The sequence below is a fragment of the Malaclemys terrapin genome, chromosome 3 (assembly GCF_027887155.1).
Source record: "Malaclemys terrapin pileata isolate rMalTer1 chromosome 3, rMalTer1.hap1, whole genome shotgun sequence".
Lineage (NCBI taxonomy): Eukaryota > Metazoa > Chordata > Testudines > Emydidae > Malaclemys > Malaclemys terrapin.
Genome location: NC_071507.1, coordinates 164,118,301 through 164,139,226, shown reverse-complemented (window position 1 = coordinate 164,139,226; position 20,926 = coordinate 164,118,301). Strand labels below are relative to the sequence as shown.

Below are 20,926 nucleotides of genomic sequence, written 5' to 3'. Positions count from 1 at the left end.
TCAATGAGATTCCTTTTAAAATCCAACACATTTTGAAAGGTTCATTTTTAATAGTCTGAAGCTGCCAGGCTTTGCCTATATCTTGTTTAATTCAAAACCATTCACAAAACCAAATCCACAGAGCCTGAGATGAAGGGTTAAAATGGACTCTTTAAAATCATTTTATGGATTTCAGTACTATGTGAGTTAAAAAAAAAAAAAAAAGGTATTCTTTCAAAATCTCAGGGTTTTAGAGCTTGTATGAGTAAAATATATAAATAAAAACTTTCTCCCTGAGGATCTGAGAGGTTTTGGTCTCTATGATGAAACCTGTTAAAGAAAGAAAAGGAAGCTGGCATCTCCGAATTGCATTTCAGAATTTCTGAAGCTTCACAGGCTTATAAAGCATAGAGGCTTTTCAGAAGAAGCAAGAAAGAAAAAAAGAAACCCCTGTTTGCTGAAGGGCCATGTGTTTTCCCAGTGCTTTGGAATTAGAATTCAGCATCTCTCTCAAAACCCAGCATCTTTATGGGGTTAAATATAGCGCACAAACCCCCTTTTCTCTTTTTACTGCTGCTTGTAAGAGAAAAAGTCTCTATAGTCAATACATGAGACTTCAGTGAGTGTTAACTTCATGAGAATTCAGTGTCTCTGTTATTACATTAAGATTTTTAGGGGGGAAATGGTCAAACTCCAGCTGTGAAATTTTTTTAATGACCTGTTTTTTATATTTATTTTTATTTAGAAACTGATTTACCTGTAAATTCCCAGGAAATCTGTGTACTCGAAAGTGCTGTAATTTTGGAGAGAATACACAGTATTTGTCATACATAGTAAAGTGGTTACATTCCTGTTTTTTAAATGCAAAATTCAATTCAACCTTAAAAAGAAGCACAACTCACAGAACCACATAATAAATAGACTTCTAAGGTTTTGTTTTGAAGGATTGGGGAAAGGTGGTAGATTTCTGATAGAATTTGAAAGAAGGCACAATATGACAATATTCTAACTGCACTATGTAGTGATATTTTCCAAGGTTTTTTTTTATCATGGAAGTTGGTACTGGATGAAATTTTTGTGTAAAAAACATATGTTAAATACATGTTAATGGCACCTAATTAAAGAAAGTAACCATGAGTGAATTCACAGAAAAGTAACCCTTTTAACCCACAGATTTCGATCCCAAAGCTTTTAGAAAGAGTTCAAAAAATACTTTAAAAATTAATTTATTTCATAGTTAAGGCTTTTAGTACAACTAGAATAAAACATTTGTAGACACACACATAAAGCACTTTATTTAGATGTAAAATCTGGACTGTCAACCCTTATTACTTCAAATCATATTAAATTATAAAATTTGACAGAAATATTTAACTTCAGTTGCCAAAAGAATGAGGGCAGATCAATCATATTGGAACACATTCTAAAACATCATTATTATAGCCAAGATTTTTTTTAAACAAACAGCAAGCTTGAAATTGGTGAGGGAAAGAAAAACACGTAGTATCTGTTAATAGAAAATTATCTTTCAGCTGCTGGTTTGAGTATATTATTAATCACTTGCAGAAAGAATTGACTTGCCAATTCCAATTCTTAGCTAAATGAAGAATCTTTGTGATCCATATTGTTTAGTTTGTGTTCATCTTACAGAACAACTTTGCTAATAGACTAACAAATGATTTGCCCTTTCTGGAGACATTTTAATTTGTACTTAATCCATTTAAAATTATAAATGAGATTTTGGTTTTGTTTTCTTGAATGCTAAATGGTTTATCTAAACTACTAAACATTCATGTCCTTGGCAGCAATTATTGTTTTAATAATACACATTAAAATCCCTACTTTGCCAAGTGCTAACCCCCATGAATGGCACAAATAAGCATATAATACATGATGCAGATCTCGGTCTCAAAGATCCCTGGCTGGAGCGAACAATCAAACTTTTTAATGAAAGTAGGCTCATCCTGCTAACAGCCACGTCTGTGCCCTAGAAATGAGAGACATGTGCCATGAACCATGAGTCCCTAACCCACCCTTGTAATCCAACTAAGGAAGCCTTGCCATAATAGGTGAGGATGAAATTGACTAAAAACTAAAACAAAAGGGAAACAGATTAGCTCATTTATTGTGGAACCTAAGAAAGATGGATGTAAAGTATCATCAGAATACAATTAATGAATGTAAATTAAGCTTCTCATTTTTATTAATATCACATTATTAATTATGGGTATTAATCTAATTTATAACACAGTTAACAACATTTGTATTTTAACATCTAGTTTTAAGATGTTAGTACTTCTAAGGAGGGAGTGAAAATAATAGTAGGTGGAAATAAGTTATTATGGTAACTATGATTAAAGCATGATGTTAACAAATTGGTTGAAGTAACTGATATCTGCTATTGAAATGAGCATGATCTTTTATTTAGTTTTCAGTCCAGAAAACACAAATCTAATACAAATTACCTCTCAGCAGGATGAGATGGGAGGAGAGAAGAGAACCCACAGCAATTACTATTAACTGCTTGCTTATTTCCTTATAGCATTCTGAAACTACTGTGCATGCAGTGCGATTATAATCCCTGACTACACTGAGAATTTTAGGGAAGTCTCCCACAGATACTTTAGCACTGGCACAGCTCCTCTGGTACTAGCAACGATGGTAAAAATGCCTGCAGCTGAACTACACTCGTGCCTCTACCACTGTTAACCTTGTTGGAGCTGCATTTCTATTGGTGAAATGGTACACAATTTCTGTGAAATCCTCAGTGTAGCCTTAGGCCTGGTCTACACTGGGTGGAGGATCAATCTAAATTACGCAACTTCAGCTACGCGAATAACGTAGCAGAAGTGGACATACTTAGATCGACTTACCGTGGTGTCTTCACCTCTGTGAGTTGACTGCTGCTGCTGCTCCCCTGTCGACTCCACCTGCACCTCTCAAGGCCTTGGAGTACAGGATTCGATGGGAGAGCGCTCAGGGATCGATTGATCGCATCTAGACTAGACATGATAAATCGACCCCCGCTGGTCGATCACTGCCTGCCGATCCAGCGGGTAGTGTAGACATATCTTTAGGCTTTGTCTATACTACCACTTTTGTCAGTAAAATGTTTGCCAGTCAGGGGTGTGAAAAAACATACTCCTGACCGACATAAGTTTCACCGACAAAAATGCTGGTGTGGAGAGGCTCTCCTGCCGACATAGCTAATGCTGCTCATTGGGGTGGTTTAATTATGCTGGCAGGAGAGCTCTCTCCTGCCAGCAAAGAGCGGCTACTGGTGAAAACTTACAATGGCACAGCTGTAGCAGTATAGCTGTACCGCTGTAAGGTCCGTAGTGTAGACATAGCCTTATCCATCAATAGAATATGAGATTATCTGAGTTTGGGTCATCTGCACTAAAATGACCATTCAGGCTCTCAAAGAGATCTCCCAGATTCTGCAATAAAGGGGATGCAGTTAAGAAGAGAAAGCTGTAGCAAGTAGGTCATTGAGAGATTTCAGCCGTCTGGGGAAGTGCACACCCAACAGACAGAAGGAAAAGTTGACAATAAAGAGCTAAAGAGAGGAGAAATGTACTGCACCCAGCCTCCTAAGAGAAAAATAGAGCTGAAGAATTCATTAAGCTTGGTACTTTGATTGGATGGCAGAAGAGGAAAGCCTGAACTGCTGACTCACATGTGAAGAAATATCTGAGGAGTAAACTCAGAGAAGAGAGGTCTGAGGGGAAAAAAACAAGAAAAGGCGCCTAAGCCGCTTAACTCAGTTTGTTGCAGGGATGTAGAGAGGAGAATTTTTTGAGCATAGCAGAGGTTTTCCGAGAAACTAAAAACCGTTTCATGCTCATAAGGTGACAATAGGACGCCTAACAGAATAGACTTAGGACTAGTCTGTAGCACAGTAGGTTTGCCAGTACAGCTATACCAGCAAACTCTCCCAATATAGCTTATACTGGATCCCCAAAGGAAATAAACTATACCATCAAAAGCACTTTTTGGGTGGTATAACTGCATCTAGAATAGGGCTTTTGCCATTAGAGAAATATTGTGTTAAAAAAAAAAAATCACTCTTCTAACTACTATACCAGCAAAAATTTTCAGTGTAGATTTGGCTTAACACTTAGCAGTCCATTGTAAGGATAGCAGTAAGAGGAGGTGTCCTCACAAAGTCGTTCTATTCCTGTGGTCAAGAGGCCTGCAATGTCAGTTGATCATTTTCCTGTTGTTTGTTTAAAGCCCTGCTCTCTCCCCTCTTTTTCTTTTCTCTGACAAACACTGAGAAATATGGTGAGACATGAAAGTAGGAGACATAGCAAACCTCCATATTTTCAGCAGAGGAGGTAAGAGTTTGAGAAGGCCATTTCTGACCCTCTTTTTATGTTAATCCTGTTTTTCAGCATGCCTATTAATCCCTTCCCCCAGAAATAGCTATAGTGGTTGTGACACATTCTATATGATTTTATGAAAATATGCTAATGAGTGTGACTATAAATATGCTTCATGCAAAAGGTCTCTTGTAAGGTATCATTACAAAGCTTATAATCTACTGAGTGCGGTCATCCTATTTGTATAAATGTACCACTCTTGTATCAGATACAAGAGAAATATGAAATATAACTCTGAGGGTCTATTGTAATTATGCAAAGTGTGGGCCATTAATGTTGGTTTGGAATCTTGATGACTCCCATCAGCCAGGACAATTGATTGCAGATGGCTCTGTTTTACAGTATTTGCAAGTCTTCCTGTATACGTGTGTGCTGGCTTGTGGGTAATGAAGTCTTATAGTGACATGTGATCATGTCACCTGAACTGGAATCCATCTTTAACCTGGTGCCTTTCCATTGAGAAGGTGGGGGTGGGAACCCAGAGAGGGACAAAGGATTCCCGCCTGATGCAAAAACTACATAAATGGGTGGAACAGAACAAAGTGAGGCAGCCATCATGAGGAATCCCTAGCTACCACCTGAGCTGGAACAAGGGCTGTACCGGGGAAAGGATTTTGCCCTGATAAGGAAGGCATCCAGTCTGTGAGAGAGACTTATGAAAACATCTTTCAGGGTGAGATTTTTATCTGTACTCAGTTGTATTAGAGTAGCAGCCGTGTTAGTCTGTATCCGCAAAAAGAACAGGAGTACTTGTGGCACCTTAGAGACTAACAAATTTATTAGAGCATAAGCTTTCGTGGGCTACAGCCCACTTCTTCAGGTTAGATTTGCGTGTTTTATTTTATTTTGCTTGGTAATTCACTTTGTTCTGTCTGTTACTACTTGGAACCACTTGAATCCTACTTTCTGTATTTAATAAAATCACTTTTTACTTAATTGACCCAGAGTATGTATTAATACCTAGGGCGGGGGAGTGTATAGAGGGCAAACAATTTATGAGTTTACCCTGTATAAGCTTTATACAGGGTAAAACCAATTTATCTGGGAGTTGGACATCTGAGTGTTAAAGACAAGAACACTTCTGTAAGCTACTTTCAGTTAAGTTTTCAGCTTTGGGGCAAGTAATTCAGACCCTGGGTCTGTGTTGGAGCAGATTGGCGTGTCTGGCAGGGAAAGCAGGGGCAGAAGTAGTCTTGGCACATCAGTCTGGCAGTTCCCAAGGGGGTTTCTTTGATTCAACCCGTCACAGTTGTCTTCGCATATAGTGCTATAGTAGCACAGCTGTTGTGCGTTAGTGAAGACACTACTCTGCCAACAGGAGAGCGTCTCCGCTTGGCGTAGTTAATCCACATTCCCAAGGAGCACTCCCCTCAACATATTGCTGTCTGCATAGGGGGTTAGATTGGTATAACTGTCGCTCAGGGATGTGGATTTTTCACACCTGTGAGTGACGTAGTTATACCAATATAGATTTGTAGTGTAGACCTGGCCGTAGTTGTCCTCAGGCTTTGACTATATTCAGCAGTGTGCTCTACAAATTATGTATTTTAAACTTTTGTAATGTACTGAACATTACTTGGCATTATGGAACACGAGTGAGTTAATATTCAAATTTACGAAGAGCTCTTCTTCAGGTCTGGGAAACATACTCAGTGTCACAGCTATATACAAGATGGAACAGATTGTTTAGCATAAACAGTTGACATATTTCAAGGGACCATTCATGGTAAAGTGGCCCATTAATAGCTCTCCAGTCATAGATGGGGAAGGGGGGAGGAAGCTGGGGGTGAATTAAATGGGTTATAGATTGTTGTAATAAGACATAAATCCAGTTTCTCTATTCTGTCCATGATTTTTAGTATCTAGCAAAGTTATGAATTAAAGCTCAAGGCTTGTCTTTTGAGGGTGTTGTGCAGGTTTCCTTTGAGAATGAGGATTGAGTGGTCAGATATAGAATGATTGCTTTGTGAAAGGTGTTCACCCACAGGTATATTTGTTTTTCTGTGAGAGTTCATTCAAGAGCTTAGTGATTGTCTGGTTTCATTCACATAGTTGTTATTAGGGCATTTAGTGCACTAGATGAGGTACAGCACATGTTGTGATAGGCATGTGTAGGACCCATGGACTGTGAAAGGTGTGTTGTGGGGAGTGTTGATCATAGTGGCAGTGAAAATGCTGTCTACAGGGTTTGCATATTTTATGGTCAGGTACTGCTTTGATGGGGTTCAGGAAAGATTTCTTTCAGGATGTGTTCCCCATGTGTATGGGTTGTAATTGTTTGATACCCCATATCCCAGTGTGGGGTGGTAAGTGACAACTAGTGGTGTGTGCTCAGAGGGGGCTATATTTTTGTATTGAAGCAGGCTCTTCAGGGTGTTTGGGATGGACTGTTTCATGATGCAATCTGTTTCTCTGGAGTGTCCTTATTTCGTGAAAGTGGTTTTAAGTGTGTAAGGTATATATCCTGGACTTCCTGTGGTACCTACAGTTTTGGCTATAGATAACAGTTTTCTTGGTGTTTGACATAGTCACTGGATCTGTGAAGATAGATCCATGGGTTTCTTGTATATAGTTTTCTGTAAGGTTCCATTGTTGAAGCTGATTGTGCTGCCCAAGAAGTGGATGTTAGTATGGGCGTGTTCTACAGAGAGTTTGATGGATGGGTGGCAGGATTGTTGAAGTTGTGGAAGTCCTGTGAGGGAGTTTAGGTTATCCCTCCAGAGAATGAAATATCATTGATGTAGCTCAAGTATATCATTGGTTTCATGGTGCATTCAACCAGAAATTCTTCTTCAAGGTGGCCCATGAAGTGGTTGCCATACTGGTTAGCCATCCTTGTATCCATGGCTGTCCTCATAGTTTGGACAAAGTGTTTTGTTCTTGAATGTAAAATTATGTGTGAGGATGAAATGGATGAGTTTGAACATGTGATTGGGGTAGATATCTCAGGGTTATCCATTATCTGGTAAATATATGACGCAGGCAGTGATGCCATCATTGAGTGATGTTGGTGTATGACATCCATAGTGGTAAGGTTGGTGTCTCTTTCACCAACAGAAGTTGATCCGGTAAAAGATTTTACCTCAACCACCTTGTCTCAATAATATCCTGAGATCAACATGGCTACAACAACACTGCATACATTCTGGAACATAGCAATTATTTTGTGCAATTAGTCTCCTAAATTGATTTAGAAAAAATCTGAGGGGAAAAAATTAAAGTAAAACAAGGTCTGCATAATTTTTAGTTAGGAAAATATGTATAGTTGCTTTGTTTCTCTATACTGTATTCACTACGTTGTCTAAGCTTCCTGTTGTTTCTAATTCTCTAGACTTTATTGGACAAAATGAAAGAGATTGAAAGAGTCACAGTACTGTCTTAAAAAAATAAAATAAAAAAATAAGTATACCTCTAGCACAATTGGGCCTTGGTCTCACTTTCTTGCCTGTTTCAGAGTGTCTGCTGTATGGCCCCATTCAGTTTCTCACTGGCTGACTGAGTCACATGAGGTAGCATCTGTCCCACAACCTGGAACATCTTTTAAAGCACTTCCCCCAAATGTATAGATGCGGCAGTGGGAATTAGTTCAGGTGGCCCTGGTGGAACTCCTGGGATTGCTAACCCACAGGTGCATTCTTGCTCTGCCTGGAGATCATAGTTTATATAGACTTAAAATACAAGTCTCTGAAATCTACATAATTTAAATGACTATGTTTTTAAATTTAAAGCTAAGAGATTAAATATTACATTTTATGTTTTTATTTGAAATTAAAAGCTACACTAAGTGTTGCTTACGGTGATATTTCCTGTATGTCAATGAACATGTATAACAGTGAAATATATTCCAGTCTTTATACAAAGGAAAAAGTATAGTTTGGTTAAACATATGAGCATACAAGTTTTCATCGTTCTTACAGGTACAGAAACATTTTTCCTGAATTATCAAATTTGAGAAATCTTAAGCCAGTCTTTGTCAGTGGGGTTCCTGAACTCAGATTTAGCTATCATTTATACTGTAATATAGAAGGAATGAAAAATTATACTAATTGTTCTCACCATACTCTGCATTCATTTGCTCACATTTGTCTCTGCATGGCTGTAACTTCTCAGTAATATGAAGGCTAAACACTGTTAATATTTCTATTTTTCAAACATTCTAGTTTTCTTTACCTCCATATCTGTTTTCACTTTCTGTCAATGTTACTATTAACTAAAATGGAAGCATAAATTGAAAATATTGCTAGCACTTTCATGTTCCATTTATATTACTGGACCTAAGGAAACAAATGTTAAAGTATTATCTTCATGCTTAAAAAAAAAAAAAAAAAAAAAAAAAAAAGCCAGCTTCATTTGCCTGTTTGTGATCCATGTTCTCTTTGTATAAAAATTCCCAATTAAAAGTATGTAACATGAGGTTTTGTTGCAACAGTATTAGAAAAATAAAATAAATCTTGTTCCATTTTACTAAAAGCCAAAACGGAAACAGGAATTTAGTGTCCTGTAACTTGAAGAAAAATGAATAGACTATAAAACAAGCACATGATTTCAGGCTGGAAGAAAGTCAGTTTAAAATTGTTTGCAGTGTTGTCAATTTAAAACTGGTTTGTTGCTGTTGATGCTTAGGGCAGGAAGTCCCTTTAGACTTCTGTTTCACAAGGGAAAAATAATCCCCTTGAGAATGCATGTGGCAATGCTTGAGAAGCCTACAGTATTCGTTCTTTACATGCCCTACTGAGTGTATTTGTGCCAGGCCAGGTCTCCTGCTAAGCTTTTCTCTCATCTCTCTTTCCTGTTGTCCAAAAAAAAAAAAAAAAAAAGTGAAAGTAAAAACATAAATTAATAATATCTGGACGTGCATTGGAACATATTGGAAAATGTTCACAATACAATTTTATAATAAAATGCTAAGGGTTTAAGTGATTAGTGTTTAGAATAGTAAATAAGCATATAAAAGCAAATGATATCCCTGATGTCCCCTTCAGGGAAATAAACTGTTCAGATAAAGATGAAAATCAAATCTCCTATTAATGACATGAAACCTAATGAATATAAATACCTCCATTGTCTTCACAAGCATTTATAAAGAATGACCATCTCAAGAGATATAGTTTCATCTGAAAGCACAGTGGTTTATGTGGAACTTCTCAATACTAAAAGATTTTGCAGCATGATATGAATATTTTCCCTTACATATTTTGAGCGAACTGCAAATATTATTACCCAAATGACTACTGTGAAAAAGCACAAGAGTACACATTAGGTAGAGAGGGATTTTCAGGTCTCAAGATATCCAAAAGCTCTTCACAATTCCAAATATTGCAATTTGTAATCTCACATATGCAAATCATATTTTTTTCCTAAATAGTTTGCCATTTAAAAGAGAATGAAGGTATTTTATATCCTTGACGATACTTAACATTGGGGTGGATGTATATTTTTTCTTTAGTATGCGCTAGACTGTAAATGAAAATAGACTCATATCTATTTTAATTTCTATGCTTGGGATTTCTTTAATATTCTTGGCAAATACGTGCATGCTAGAAAACATTGTAATAGTTTAAATCACTTTCTGTATAAAACCCAATGTGTAAATATATGAATAAAAACAAAAAAAAACCCACAACCTATTATATAATCAGAAATAGATGAAATTACCTGAGCTTTTATTCTAAAACACTGTTTTTCAGGATCAAAGCTAAGTGGCATTTGCTCTTAGAAGGCAGGGAAGGAATTCATAAAGTTCCCATTAGTCTAAAAATAAAGGACAAATAAATAAATAAACGTCTGAGTCATTAATGGCATTTTGCCGAAGTTCAGTAGCAATGAAGCCAGGAAGACAGTGAGTCAGTGGTGCTCCTGCTATTCACTGGAATGTGTATAAAAAGTCTTGTGTGAACATAATGAATGGATTCATCCACACCACTTTAAGCTATTTAGAGTTAGGACTCCTCGTTTACAAAGTATATAAGTAACTTTGCCACACGTTACTTAATTTTTTATTCAAGATTTGTGTCAGGCCAAACGTTCATTAAATATTCTAACTTTTCTGGAGAGGGTGTGGGGTATCTAACACTTTTGCATTGTCAGTATTGGTAATATTTGTACAGCACCAACAATGAGCTTGGACCTTTTGCAGACAGGTATAAAGACGTGTTCCTGCCCTGAAGAGCATATGGTCTGAATAAACCGCCCGTATTCAAGATGTGAAGTAATCCTTTGCTACTTGCTTAGTCTGTTTTCGGCAGGACAGTGAACTGGATAGAACAAATAGACTATAGGTGGCTTGCTTCATCCCTGGTACTTATCACCAGGGATGCTCAGGGGTCTGTATGCATACAGGCATTGTCCAACTAATTTACTAAAATCATGAAGTTTTTAGGAAGTTAGTGGAGCTACTTGGGATTAAGCTCTCTCATTACCTTTTTATTGTACTTTAGTTCCCACATCCACGTCTGTTATAAACTTCTCCTTTGAGAAGATACCCTGTTTTACAAATGCCTCATGACATGGGTTGACCTATTATAACTGAATTATTTTAGGAGGTAAAAAGTAAAAACCTTCTTTCAAAATGTGCTAGTAGTGGAAATGCTAGGCATTCACAATTTGCTCTAATATTCTACAGTAGTGCTTTTCAGGGAAGCAGTAATCTTACTTTGCACCCACACCAGAAGAGAGAATGATTTGGAGTTCAGAGATCAAATGAGTTAGGAAGCTGGAGAACACAATTAGTCCCTCTTGTTGGTTATAAAATTTGGGTGTGTCTCATTTCAAGAGTGTGTTCTTAGCGTACCTTTTAGTGTGAACCCGTTAGATGTAGAATTATTGGCATTTTTCAGACTTTCAGAGAGGAAGCACTGAAAACATTCACAATATTCATTAAACTCTGGAACACTTTTGACTCCAAGTCAATAACATTTTATAAAATAAACCTCCTCTTTCTGAAGAAACTTCCTGTGAAAATCAGCCATTTACTTTTTTTAAGATGAAGACAGGCATGGTTTTGAATGTGTAGTATTTTGAACCAGTGCATACACTGTCGTTTGCTGATGTTGACTTTTAGTGGATTACATTTTATTGCTAACAATATACATTGTAATGTTCCTCCCAGTGTCAAATTTTTTTGTTCAAGTTATTAATTGCAGAGATTTTTCTTTATAGATTGTAGTAACTCTCTCTAGGTTGTTTCCCTTATTGATGTTTTTTAGCGGGTCCTGGGAGCCTCTTGTTAAAATTTCACCACCAAACAGAAGGAAAGGTGGGAAGGATTTACCTGCCCCTTATGGAGTTAACCTCTCTGGATAGTACTAAAAGAAACCTGTCAGAGATGACATCCCTGAGGCTCCTAACAGTACTTCTGAAGAGAAAATGTTTGACCTTTAAGAGGACCAGATTGCACTAAATAGTAGGTCTTTCAGAAAAATGTATCTGGGAAGGACCTTGTAAGACCACCCTACTACAAAGTACACAAGCTGAATACTTTGCAACTTAATATGTTTGTTTGCCAAGTGGTGGAGGTTTTTTACTCCTTTCCTTTTATTGTTCCCTCTGCACACTAGGAGCTTTCAAAGTATTCCAACCTGAAAAACAGCTAGAATGCTATCTGCCTAAGAACTAAGAAATTCAAATATCTGGAAGAAGATTAAAGTCCTCCTATAGGTGACATGTAATACCTCTTAAAACACGACACTGCAAATGCTAATGATGAGAGTACTGCCTACTTCTGTGTTTAACACTGACGCTCGATGGAAATTATTTATAAATGTTATCACCTTAATTAAAAAGACTTCCCACCTCAATAGGCTGCTGCTTTCGAGTTGATTGTCCTTATTTATTTTGTTAAAAAGGCACCCACACAAAACCCCTGCATTTGTCATCTTCAATGTCTTCCTTCCAAACTTTGATCTCTGGATCACTGATGGGCCACAGAAAGCAGGGCGGTCATATAATAGTGTTGCCTCTTGTGTACAACTCCAGCGAGGACTCCTGAAAGCCGGGAGCCAGATCTGCCACTACTCTGTAAATGAAGCTGCCTCCTCCACACTTCCCAGAATCAAGAGCAGCCACTCTCTGGATAAAGTGGAAGCCATTGCCACTGGCAGCAGGCCAAGGGAAGCTCCCACCACATCTACTGAGAAATGAAGAGGCAACTATCAGGACAGGAGCTACCATGGGATGAAGCTGCTGCTATCTGCGGGAGCTGCTGCCAAGATCTGGGGCCCTGGGGGAGTCATTGGGAACAATCTTCACTGAGGAGAGAGACTGCAGGAAGTAGTGTTCCCTCAAAAAACATCCTCGGGTGGGAGACACTGCCAAAGAGAGTGCCATTGCTGGAGGAGGTCACCAGAGGACCCAGGTCATCAATTCTTTAGGGCAGCATTTCTCAAATGTGACCATCATGGCCGCATGCAGCCACCAGGGGATTTTTCTGTGGCAAAGACAGCCTCCTGGGCAGAGATATGTGGGGAGGGAAAGAAAGTAGTGGCCCCTCCCTCCCTGCAATGCCCAGCTGTTGCTCCTGGCTGCCTTGGTGTTTGCTGGCACCATCAGCAGATCAGCGCCTTGCACCACACAGCCTCCTGGGGGCTCTGAGCGGTGCCTCTGCAGACACATGGGGTCAGTGTGTGTGCTCAGTGGGCTTCAGTCCTGGGCTCCAGCTCTGGGCTTCAGCCTGGGGCGGCAGGGTTTGGGCTTGGAAAAATTGTCAGAGCGACGACCAGCAGGGGTTGGTGGCCACCAGCAGGGGTTGGTGGCCGCACTCTGAGGCCACCAAAAAATTGTTATGAGAACCCTTGCTTTAGAGTAAATTGGCCTGGAGAGGAAAGAAGGGACTAGGCTGAGGACCCAGAAGAAGAGGGATGGAGAGGTAAGGGAGTTTAAATAGTAGGGACTGAGGAGAAAGGAGCCTGGGTTGGGAGTCCTGAATAACAGGGGAAGTGGGGAAGAGGGAGGCTGGGCAGGGAAGCTGGGCCCAGAAAGAGTTAGAGGAGGAAATAAAGGGGCCCAAGCACTAGAAAAGAATGGGACATGAACAGGCCATGTAAGTGGCTGCATGTGGAAGGAGGCCAAAGAATCTGCAGGGGTTATGAATTGCAGGGAAGAGGGCTGAGAACTGATTTTAAAAACTGACGGAAGGAAGGGATTATTTTTTTATTTGCTTGAGGCTGGTGAGAATTGATTGCAAATGGGGAAATTCATTTGGAAAAATTATTGTTAAGTGAAAGGAGGATGGAGAATTAATTTTATATGAAAGGAAATGGATTGGATGGGGAACTGAGAAAGAGTGCTCTCTCGTGTGCTGGAGGAAGGTGGAGTGGCCTTTGTGATTTGTGCATATCAGTGTGATTGGATGGATGAAAATGGAGGTGCTTCATGAGATGGCCTCACTATTAACAGTTGCTCTACAATATGACAGTGCTTGGGACCCACTGCTCTAATGTACTATTCTATTGTCTTCCTGGGATATTAATTTTTTTTAAAAAGCTTCAAAAGAAAAATGCAGCAATCTAGTAACAAGACCCTTGTTGAAGCACAGTCTTAAGCTTTGTCCCCTTGTTCGGCAACCAGTAGTATTTTTACATCTTTTGCTGTTTAATGGTCTCATAATCCTTATATGTGCAATGGTTAGTACTTTCAAATGAGGCCACATTGTTTATATTGTGTTGTGGATGACATGCCCTTCTAAGTATCTCATTATTAACCTTAGATGTCCTTTTGGAATTTGTACCATGTTTCATTTTGTGTAGAGAATCTTTCAACAAGCTTGGTTGTTAAAGGCTCAAGAGAGAGTCATGATGGTATCCTTTTATTTGTATCTGATTATAAAATAAAAGTTGAGGATGGACAGGATGGAGGCTGAGGAGGTGTGTGAAACAGAAGTGAAAATGCAGGGCTAGATACTGTGGGTCAAAGTCAGCCCTCATGCAAGCAAGCTCCATTGAAGTCATCTGTGTCACTTTCATTCAGATATATATGTCTTAAGTTTGGGTATATTGTCATTGACTGTTCATCTAAAACTCTGTGACCTTTTGCCTGCTTTATCCAGCTGTGCAAATTGGGTCTAAGGAGGCGAGTCTGGGGTTTACCTAGAGCTGAGTTTGACTTGCTCTATTTTAGGAAAGGCCTTGTAGATGTATTTAATTAGCTTACATTTCTGAAGGGATCAAGCAGAAACCAACAAGGGAATTGTTTCTTTAAACTCATGAAGCTGCATGAAGCTTGAGATGGAAGATAAAACTCTGGAAATTATTAAAGTGATGGCTTTCACATTTCTGTTTTGGGCTGGTTTGTTTTTGTTTTCAGCCATTTTAAGCTCGGGATTTGAAGGTACTAATCCTCATTATAAAAAGCAACACTTTTTCCTACTCCAAAGAATTGACATTTTCATCTTCTCCTAAAAGTTCTAGCATATAGTCCTAAAAAGCCAAATAAATTTACAAATTACAGAAAATACATATAAAATTGTTTATTCTGGTATTGGTAAGTGGACAATGAAGATGATTGAGACATTGTGTTTTATATGCTAACTTTGAGCTCAAATTTAATTATCCAGGTCATGAAAGTTTCGTTTTGTGCTTTTTTAGTATACTTGTCAGTTTTCATCATCCCAATGAGTGGGCTAACATTAGATGCTTCAAAGTCTAAAAATATAAATAATAAATAAATAGATATGCCTGTTCAAGAATTCCTGTTGTTGCACTAGAGACAGCTGTTGCAATGTGTTCTACAGGCTTTCCTTTCTAGGAAATTTCAGATGAATAAGGCTACCTTTGCTGTTCAGCAGGACATTGTAAAATTTCATTTGTGATATAAAGTCAACAATACATAGTTGAGATGATGTGAGTGAAGGGTACTCTATAATCTCTAATTCTGTTCAGTACTCAAGCTGCACATGATATGAAACCTACAACTGTAAGGTATGATTTTCACTAGGGTATCAAGGGATGGTGTCACAGTAGGATATTTCACATTACTTGGTTTCAGCAGGAATCTCTGAAGTCCATTGGTCTGGAAAGAAGTAGGCCAACTGCTGAATCACCAGCACCTTTTATATATTCTTCAAATGTCACCCATCTAGGGAAGGGATATCTCATTTCCAGGCCTCTTGTAAAGGAGAGCGCAAGTAAGAGAAAGTCAAGGTTTTTGGGGAAGAGGAAGATGACTGAGGATAGGGAGGCTTGGTTAGAGCCCCAGTAGGGCTGGAAGTCCTTGGAATAAGCTAACAAACATTTGGAGGCTTTTTGGAGCAGTGTCGAGACAGAGCTCCTGTAGCTTCATAGACTTCCCAAATCAATACATAATAATTCCGAAGTAGTATACTAGAATCAACATTCTATAAATTCTAGGGGGACGGAGGAGTCTATTCACTGTCAGAGAACTCTAGACTAATTCCTGTCCATGCTAGTTGCTGGATGCAGTTTGACTCAAATCTGTTGTCAGTATCCTAATTTGTAGCTTAGCCATGCTATACAGGCAGATGAAGACAAAAAGCATTTGGAGTAATATGTTTATGGTGTGATGTGGTGAAAATGCAGAAAGCAAGCTGTTAAAGAAGGGAGTCAATGGCATATGACATGTTTCCTTGGGCAATTTGAATACTGACACTGTGAGTGTTTGCAGAACCATTTAGGTGTGGAATCTCGATACAAAATATGGATCTGGATTTTGTAATCTGAAGTGCTCTTGAACACTGTGAGGTTTATTTGGAGTGTAAGGCACTTGAGATGCACCAAATAGAGCATTCCATCCTGTCTTAAAGAGCACACTTGATTATTTTCTCTTGTACTCTGGAGATACCTTCACAGGGTGAGATAAGTCTATTAAAAAGAAAGCCAAGTTGATCAATAATTTTCCCAATTGACAAGCAATTTGGCAGGAAGGAGCATCAGCTTAAATCATTCTACTGTAAAATTTAACAGTATAGTTTCCATACTGCTAAAGCAGACGGTTGTAGGGATTAAAACAGACTTTTAAAAAGCAAAACTTCATTTGACAGGATTACACTTCGTAGCTTTTTTGTGACATTTTCTGTCAAATTCTCTGGTGCTACTTTTATTCACTTTTTATTTCCGGTATTAATTAATTATCATGAGGGACTTACAGGTGTCATCTGATGCATTTGTTTTGCAAAGTCACCCAGGAATCCCTAATCACCAGGTATCCCACCAGGCACCTAACACAAGCATAGGACACACTCCATTTCCCATTTTGTCAATCTTCTTTCCCTTCCCTCAAACCTATGGTTTTGGAATTGTTCTGCTGCTCTAGCATGCCAGGCCAGGGCGAAGCAGCAATGCCAGCCACAATAATTTAATTAGAACAGGAGTACTTGTGGCACCTTAGAGACTAACAAATTTATTAGAGCATAAGCTTTCGTGGACTACAGCCCACTTCTTCGGATGGAAGAAGTGGGCTGTAGTCCACGAAAGCTTATGCTCTAATAAATTTGTTAGTCTCTAAGGTGCCACAAGTACTCCTGTTCTTCTTTTTGCGGATACAGACTAACACGGCTGTTACTCTGAAACTTGTCAATAATTGAATTAGCAATGTAGACAAATTAGCACCTCCTGTGAAGGGTTTTCTCTCTTTCCCTCAATTCTTTTTTTTTTTTCCCCCCCCCCCCCCCCGCTCAGCCAGAAGGGGCTGATCTGACGGCTTTGGTGCTGATTCAGATTCTATTTGAGCTGATGGGGCTATGCGGCGTGTTACTCTCATGATCCCTTCTCTAAAGGTTAAGTTATTCACCAATGTTGCAGACCCTGACACTAATCCAGAGACTGTATCTTCTAAATCACATTATCTCCTTGTAATATGTCCAATTCTATAATGTGACTATGATGCAGAAAGTAGCATTTCATTGCACCCTATACTGGCTTTCAGCCAAAGCTATTAAAAAATAAAGCAATAAATGTGGCATGAGGCTGTTGTATAAAAGGTGTGGTAAAACTTGTCAAATAAAATGTATGTATTCTGCGCTCTTCACTGAGCAGTTATGATTTACTGTGAGGAGTGGTTGTGAATCAAATAAGGAAAAATGCAGTGAACTTTTCAAAACCCCAAATACTGTAATACTAAATAATATATAATATGTATAGCTCTTGAGAGTATTAATGTTTAGAATTGTGGATTGTGAATGGACCCTGTTATACAGAGCTCAATCCTGACAAAGTACTTGTTTATAGTTGGGGCAAAGGAGTTTTCAGTGTAAGTAGTAATCACATGAGTGCTGCTGATTATTTTGCTCTGTAAGTTTTATAAAGAAATAGATACTAATGCGTCTGTTGCATAGTTGCATAGATGTTTAAAAAAACAAATGCAAAAGGAGGACCGGTGGTAAGATAATTGTACTTTTAAAAAAGAAACCCAGTTTTTAAAGGTAACTGTCTCTGCATGTAAGGCTATGGGAACTTTATGGAGATTATGCGCTCAGACTCCAAGGGCAGGCTCGGGATGGAATGTGTGAAGTGGGTATGCAAGCAGGCATCTTAGTGAGACGTTAGTCCTGGAAACTGTCTGCTCAGTCATCTCCAGGGTTGGCTACTACATGTGCACTTGAAAGAAGAAGGGCAGTTTAACCGAAAAAATGTCAGCTGGGAATGAATTGGGAAAGCCCCCACCTGCTGCTCCAACTATCCATATGCCTAAAGTGAGATACTAGTTGATGCACAACATGAGCCAGATGGTAAATCCTCAGTCTCATTTTTGAATTGTAGAATTGCACAAGAAACATTCTGCTACTGTTTGGCTGGTTTCATCTTGCCGTACATTTCATTCTTGTTTCATCTTGAAAATTGGAATTTTGCAATTGTAGATAGTGACATTAGCCTTTGCTTTAAGCTTGTGGGGGAATGCAAATTAAAAACATTTTTTCTGGAATTTATCTACATGACTTACATTAATAAATTGCATCGTTGCTTGGAAAATTTGCCCCAAAGCATACACTGCTGATGTCTCAAACTGGGGGAAAAAAGGTATTTTCTTTTTGTGTCCTGCCAGTACTCTTCTGCTTAACAAATATGTAACTGGTAGATGGAAACGTGTAAGTGAAAACAGATGCGTTACTTAGGAAAGGAATGTAGTCCTTAGATTTGAGAGTCAGAATCATCTGTTGGATACTGCAAAATACAAAACATTAACTGACTAATTCCATAATAGGAATAGTAACTACTGCATAAGCCTGGACATTTAAAACTTTAGTGGTGTATCTTAATTGTCCCCACCTTCTTCCCCTGAACTGGTTTAAAGTTGAAATGTACACATGGTTATTTGGCTCCCCACTCATCCATTTCAAAACAAATAGGATAAACAAATGCCATATTACAATAGGTAAACTGATCCTTTGGGATGGGGGATGTCCAGAAGGATTGCTCCCTTTGGGTATGTCTATACAGCAAAGAAAAACCTGTGGCTGGTCCTTGCCAGCCAGCTCTGGCTCACAGGGCTCAGGCTGTGGGGCTGTTTCATTGCTCTGGGACCCTACAGGGTCCTAGAGTCGAGGCTCCAGCCTGAGCCCAGAAGTCTACACAGTAATGAAACAGCCTTGCAGCCCGAACCCTGTGAACCCAAGTCAGCTAGCACGGGCCAGTTGCTGGTTTTTCTTTGCTGTGTAGACATACCATTAATGTGTAGTATTGCATAGTTGCGTTAGGTGCATTATGGCTTTTTTGCCTTCCACTGTAGCACCAGTTTTTGGCTATTACTAGATGCTTGATGATATCTGATTCCTTATTCACAGTTTCCTTCTAATTTAATGATCAACATCAGTTATCAGAAAGGTATCTCTGTTTATAAATCACTTTAAATGGTTTAGATGTATTTACAGTGATAACATCAGTTATTAGCATGGTTCTCAGCAAAGAATATGGTATCATGAAAGAAGACACAATGTGTGGCAATTATAGGCCAAATTCTCCTCTTATTTACACAAAAGCAAAAACAGTCCTGTGCAACTAATTGTCTTCCCATTGTGTTTCTCTGTTAACCAGATACAGTGTACGTTTCCCAGGCTGTTCCATTCATACAGTCCAGTGTTCATTCAGAAACATAACATTTCCTTTGGTTAATATATTAAAGGGGGAAATGTGAAATTGTTTTAGGATGTGCAATACACTTGGAACAAAGCCTGTAAAGTTAATTTACGTTAGACGCTTGTGAGACAATTTGAGATCATTTTAATTTCACTTCAGAAATAAAAAGATGCCATGTCTCAACTATGCTTTCCTGAATAAATAATTTTTAGAAGAACAAAAGACTTAATACCTTTCTCAAGTTCAATGTAATAGCTAAAGAAGAAGAAATTGCAGTGAATTTGTTACAATTTTCTGTCCGTGTTCTATTAAACTTTTGATATGATTTAAAATACTAATTGATCATTAGAGTTTTCATTAATAATCTGAAATATTAATGAAGTAGCATGTAGTATGGTATGTGATAGAATGAAAAAACAGCAAATAAGGTAGGTTAAGCACTTTAAGGCGTACTGTTTGCTTTTCACATTCCCTTAGACCAGGTGGGACTAGCAAAATGAGTCTCAACAGAAGTTGACTTTCTGAGGTGCTCTTTGTAGATATAACAGAAAACTTAAAGAGCAGGTGTTAAAGCAATGAAAAGGTAAACAGTAAGTCATTCTACAGGATGTTTAGCTGCTAAATGTAGAAAGAAACAGTTCTAAATCAGCAGTGAGCTACTATGGTAACATTTGCAGAACTCAAAGAAATACTTCAATTTATGTCCTCTTTTAATAAATAAAAAAAAAAAAAAAAAAAAACCTACCTTTTGAATTCTCAGTTTTGGATTTGCTTATCTATTCTTTTTTAGAGATTGTCAGGAAAAAGAGTAGTTTGACTAAGAGTGATAGAATTATCTTATAGGTTTTTGCTTTACCTGATGTCACTTAATTAAGCAAATGCAATATTGTAATAACTGGCATTTAGCACAGAATTCTTCAGTGCGCCTTTAATATTTATTTTATGAAATGGCTTATCAACTGAATAGACTGTTTTACTTTGTATATTTTTATCTTGCATTGCATATCTGTTACTTTTGGTCTTTAACCCTGCAATGGGAAATATTGCTAAATTAATAAATATGAATGTACGGAGGGAAATATTTTTTCTTATGAAATAGGAAGTTAAAGCAAAAGAGTAGTTAATGGCTAGATATTTAAGATGTAATTTGCAAACTGGGATGCCTAAAATATTAAGCACCTTAAACCCCTAAAAGAAGGCTTGTGATTTAGGAGCCTGCATAGAATCATCCAAGTTTCCAAATTATGGACAGAGTCCAAGGCCAACTTTCATATATGAAAGTACACATTGCTTTATATCTTGAAAATATGGCTGTTGTGTTTTACACATGCAAATACACTTAGCTGGTTTCACAGGATACATCATACTGTGTATCTGTGTACCTGCTGGGAGGAAGTGAATCCTAATGAGAAAATAATATTTTATAATGATAATTCATTACACATGTTAAAATAAAGAAAAAAGTTTGTTTATATTTAAGAAAGTCACTAACATACTGGACTAGTAATGAGCTATTTTCTACTTTTGTTTACAATTCAG

General features: G+C 38.2%; 2 protein-coding genes across 9 annotated transcripts in view; one reads left to right on the top strand and one right to left on the bottom strand.

Moving 5' to 3' along the window:
* The window catches only part of MCPH1 (microcephalin 1), a 218,668-nt gene that overhangs the window by 137,520 nt on the left and 60,222 nt on the right, over positions 1-20,926 (top strand). The window lies entirely within an intron of this gene.
* ANGPT2 (angiopoietin 2) overlaps positions 1-20,926 on the bottom strand; it is a 66,937-nt gene that overhangs the window by 44,155 nt on the left and 1,856 nt on the right. For 2 of the 4 annotated variants that reach the window (XM_054023961.1, XM_054023960.1), the window contains exon 2: positions 737-772. The exons of the other annotated variants lie outside the window; for them this stretch is intronic. In XM_054023961.1, coding sequence (XP_053879936.1) covers positions 737-772 — 36 coding nt within the window. The remainder of the gene's footprint in view (positions 1-736; positions 773-20,926) is intronic. 4 annotated transcript variants of the gene reach the window in all.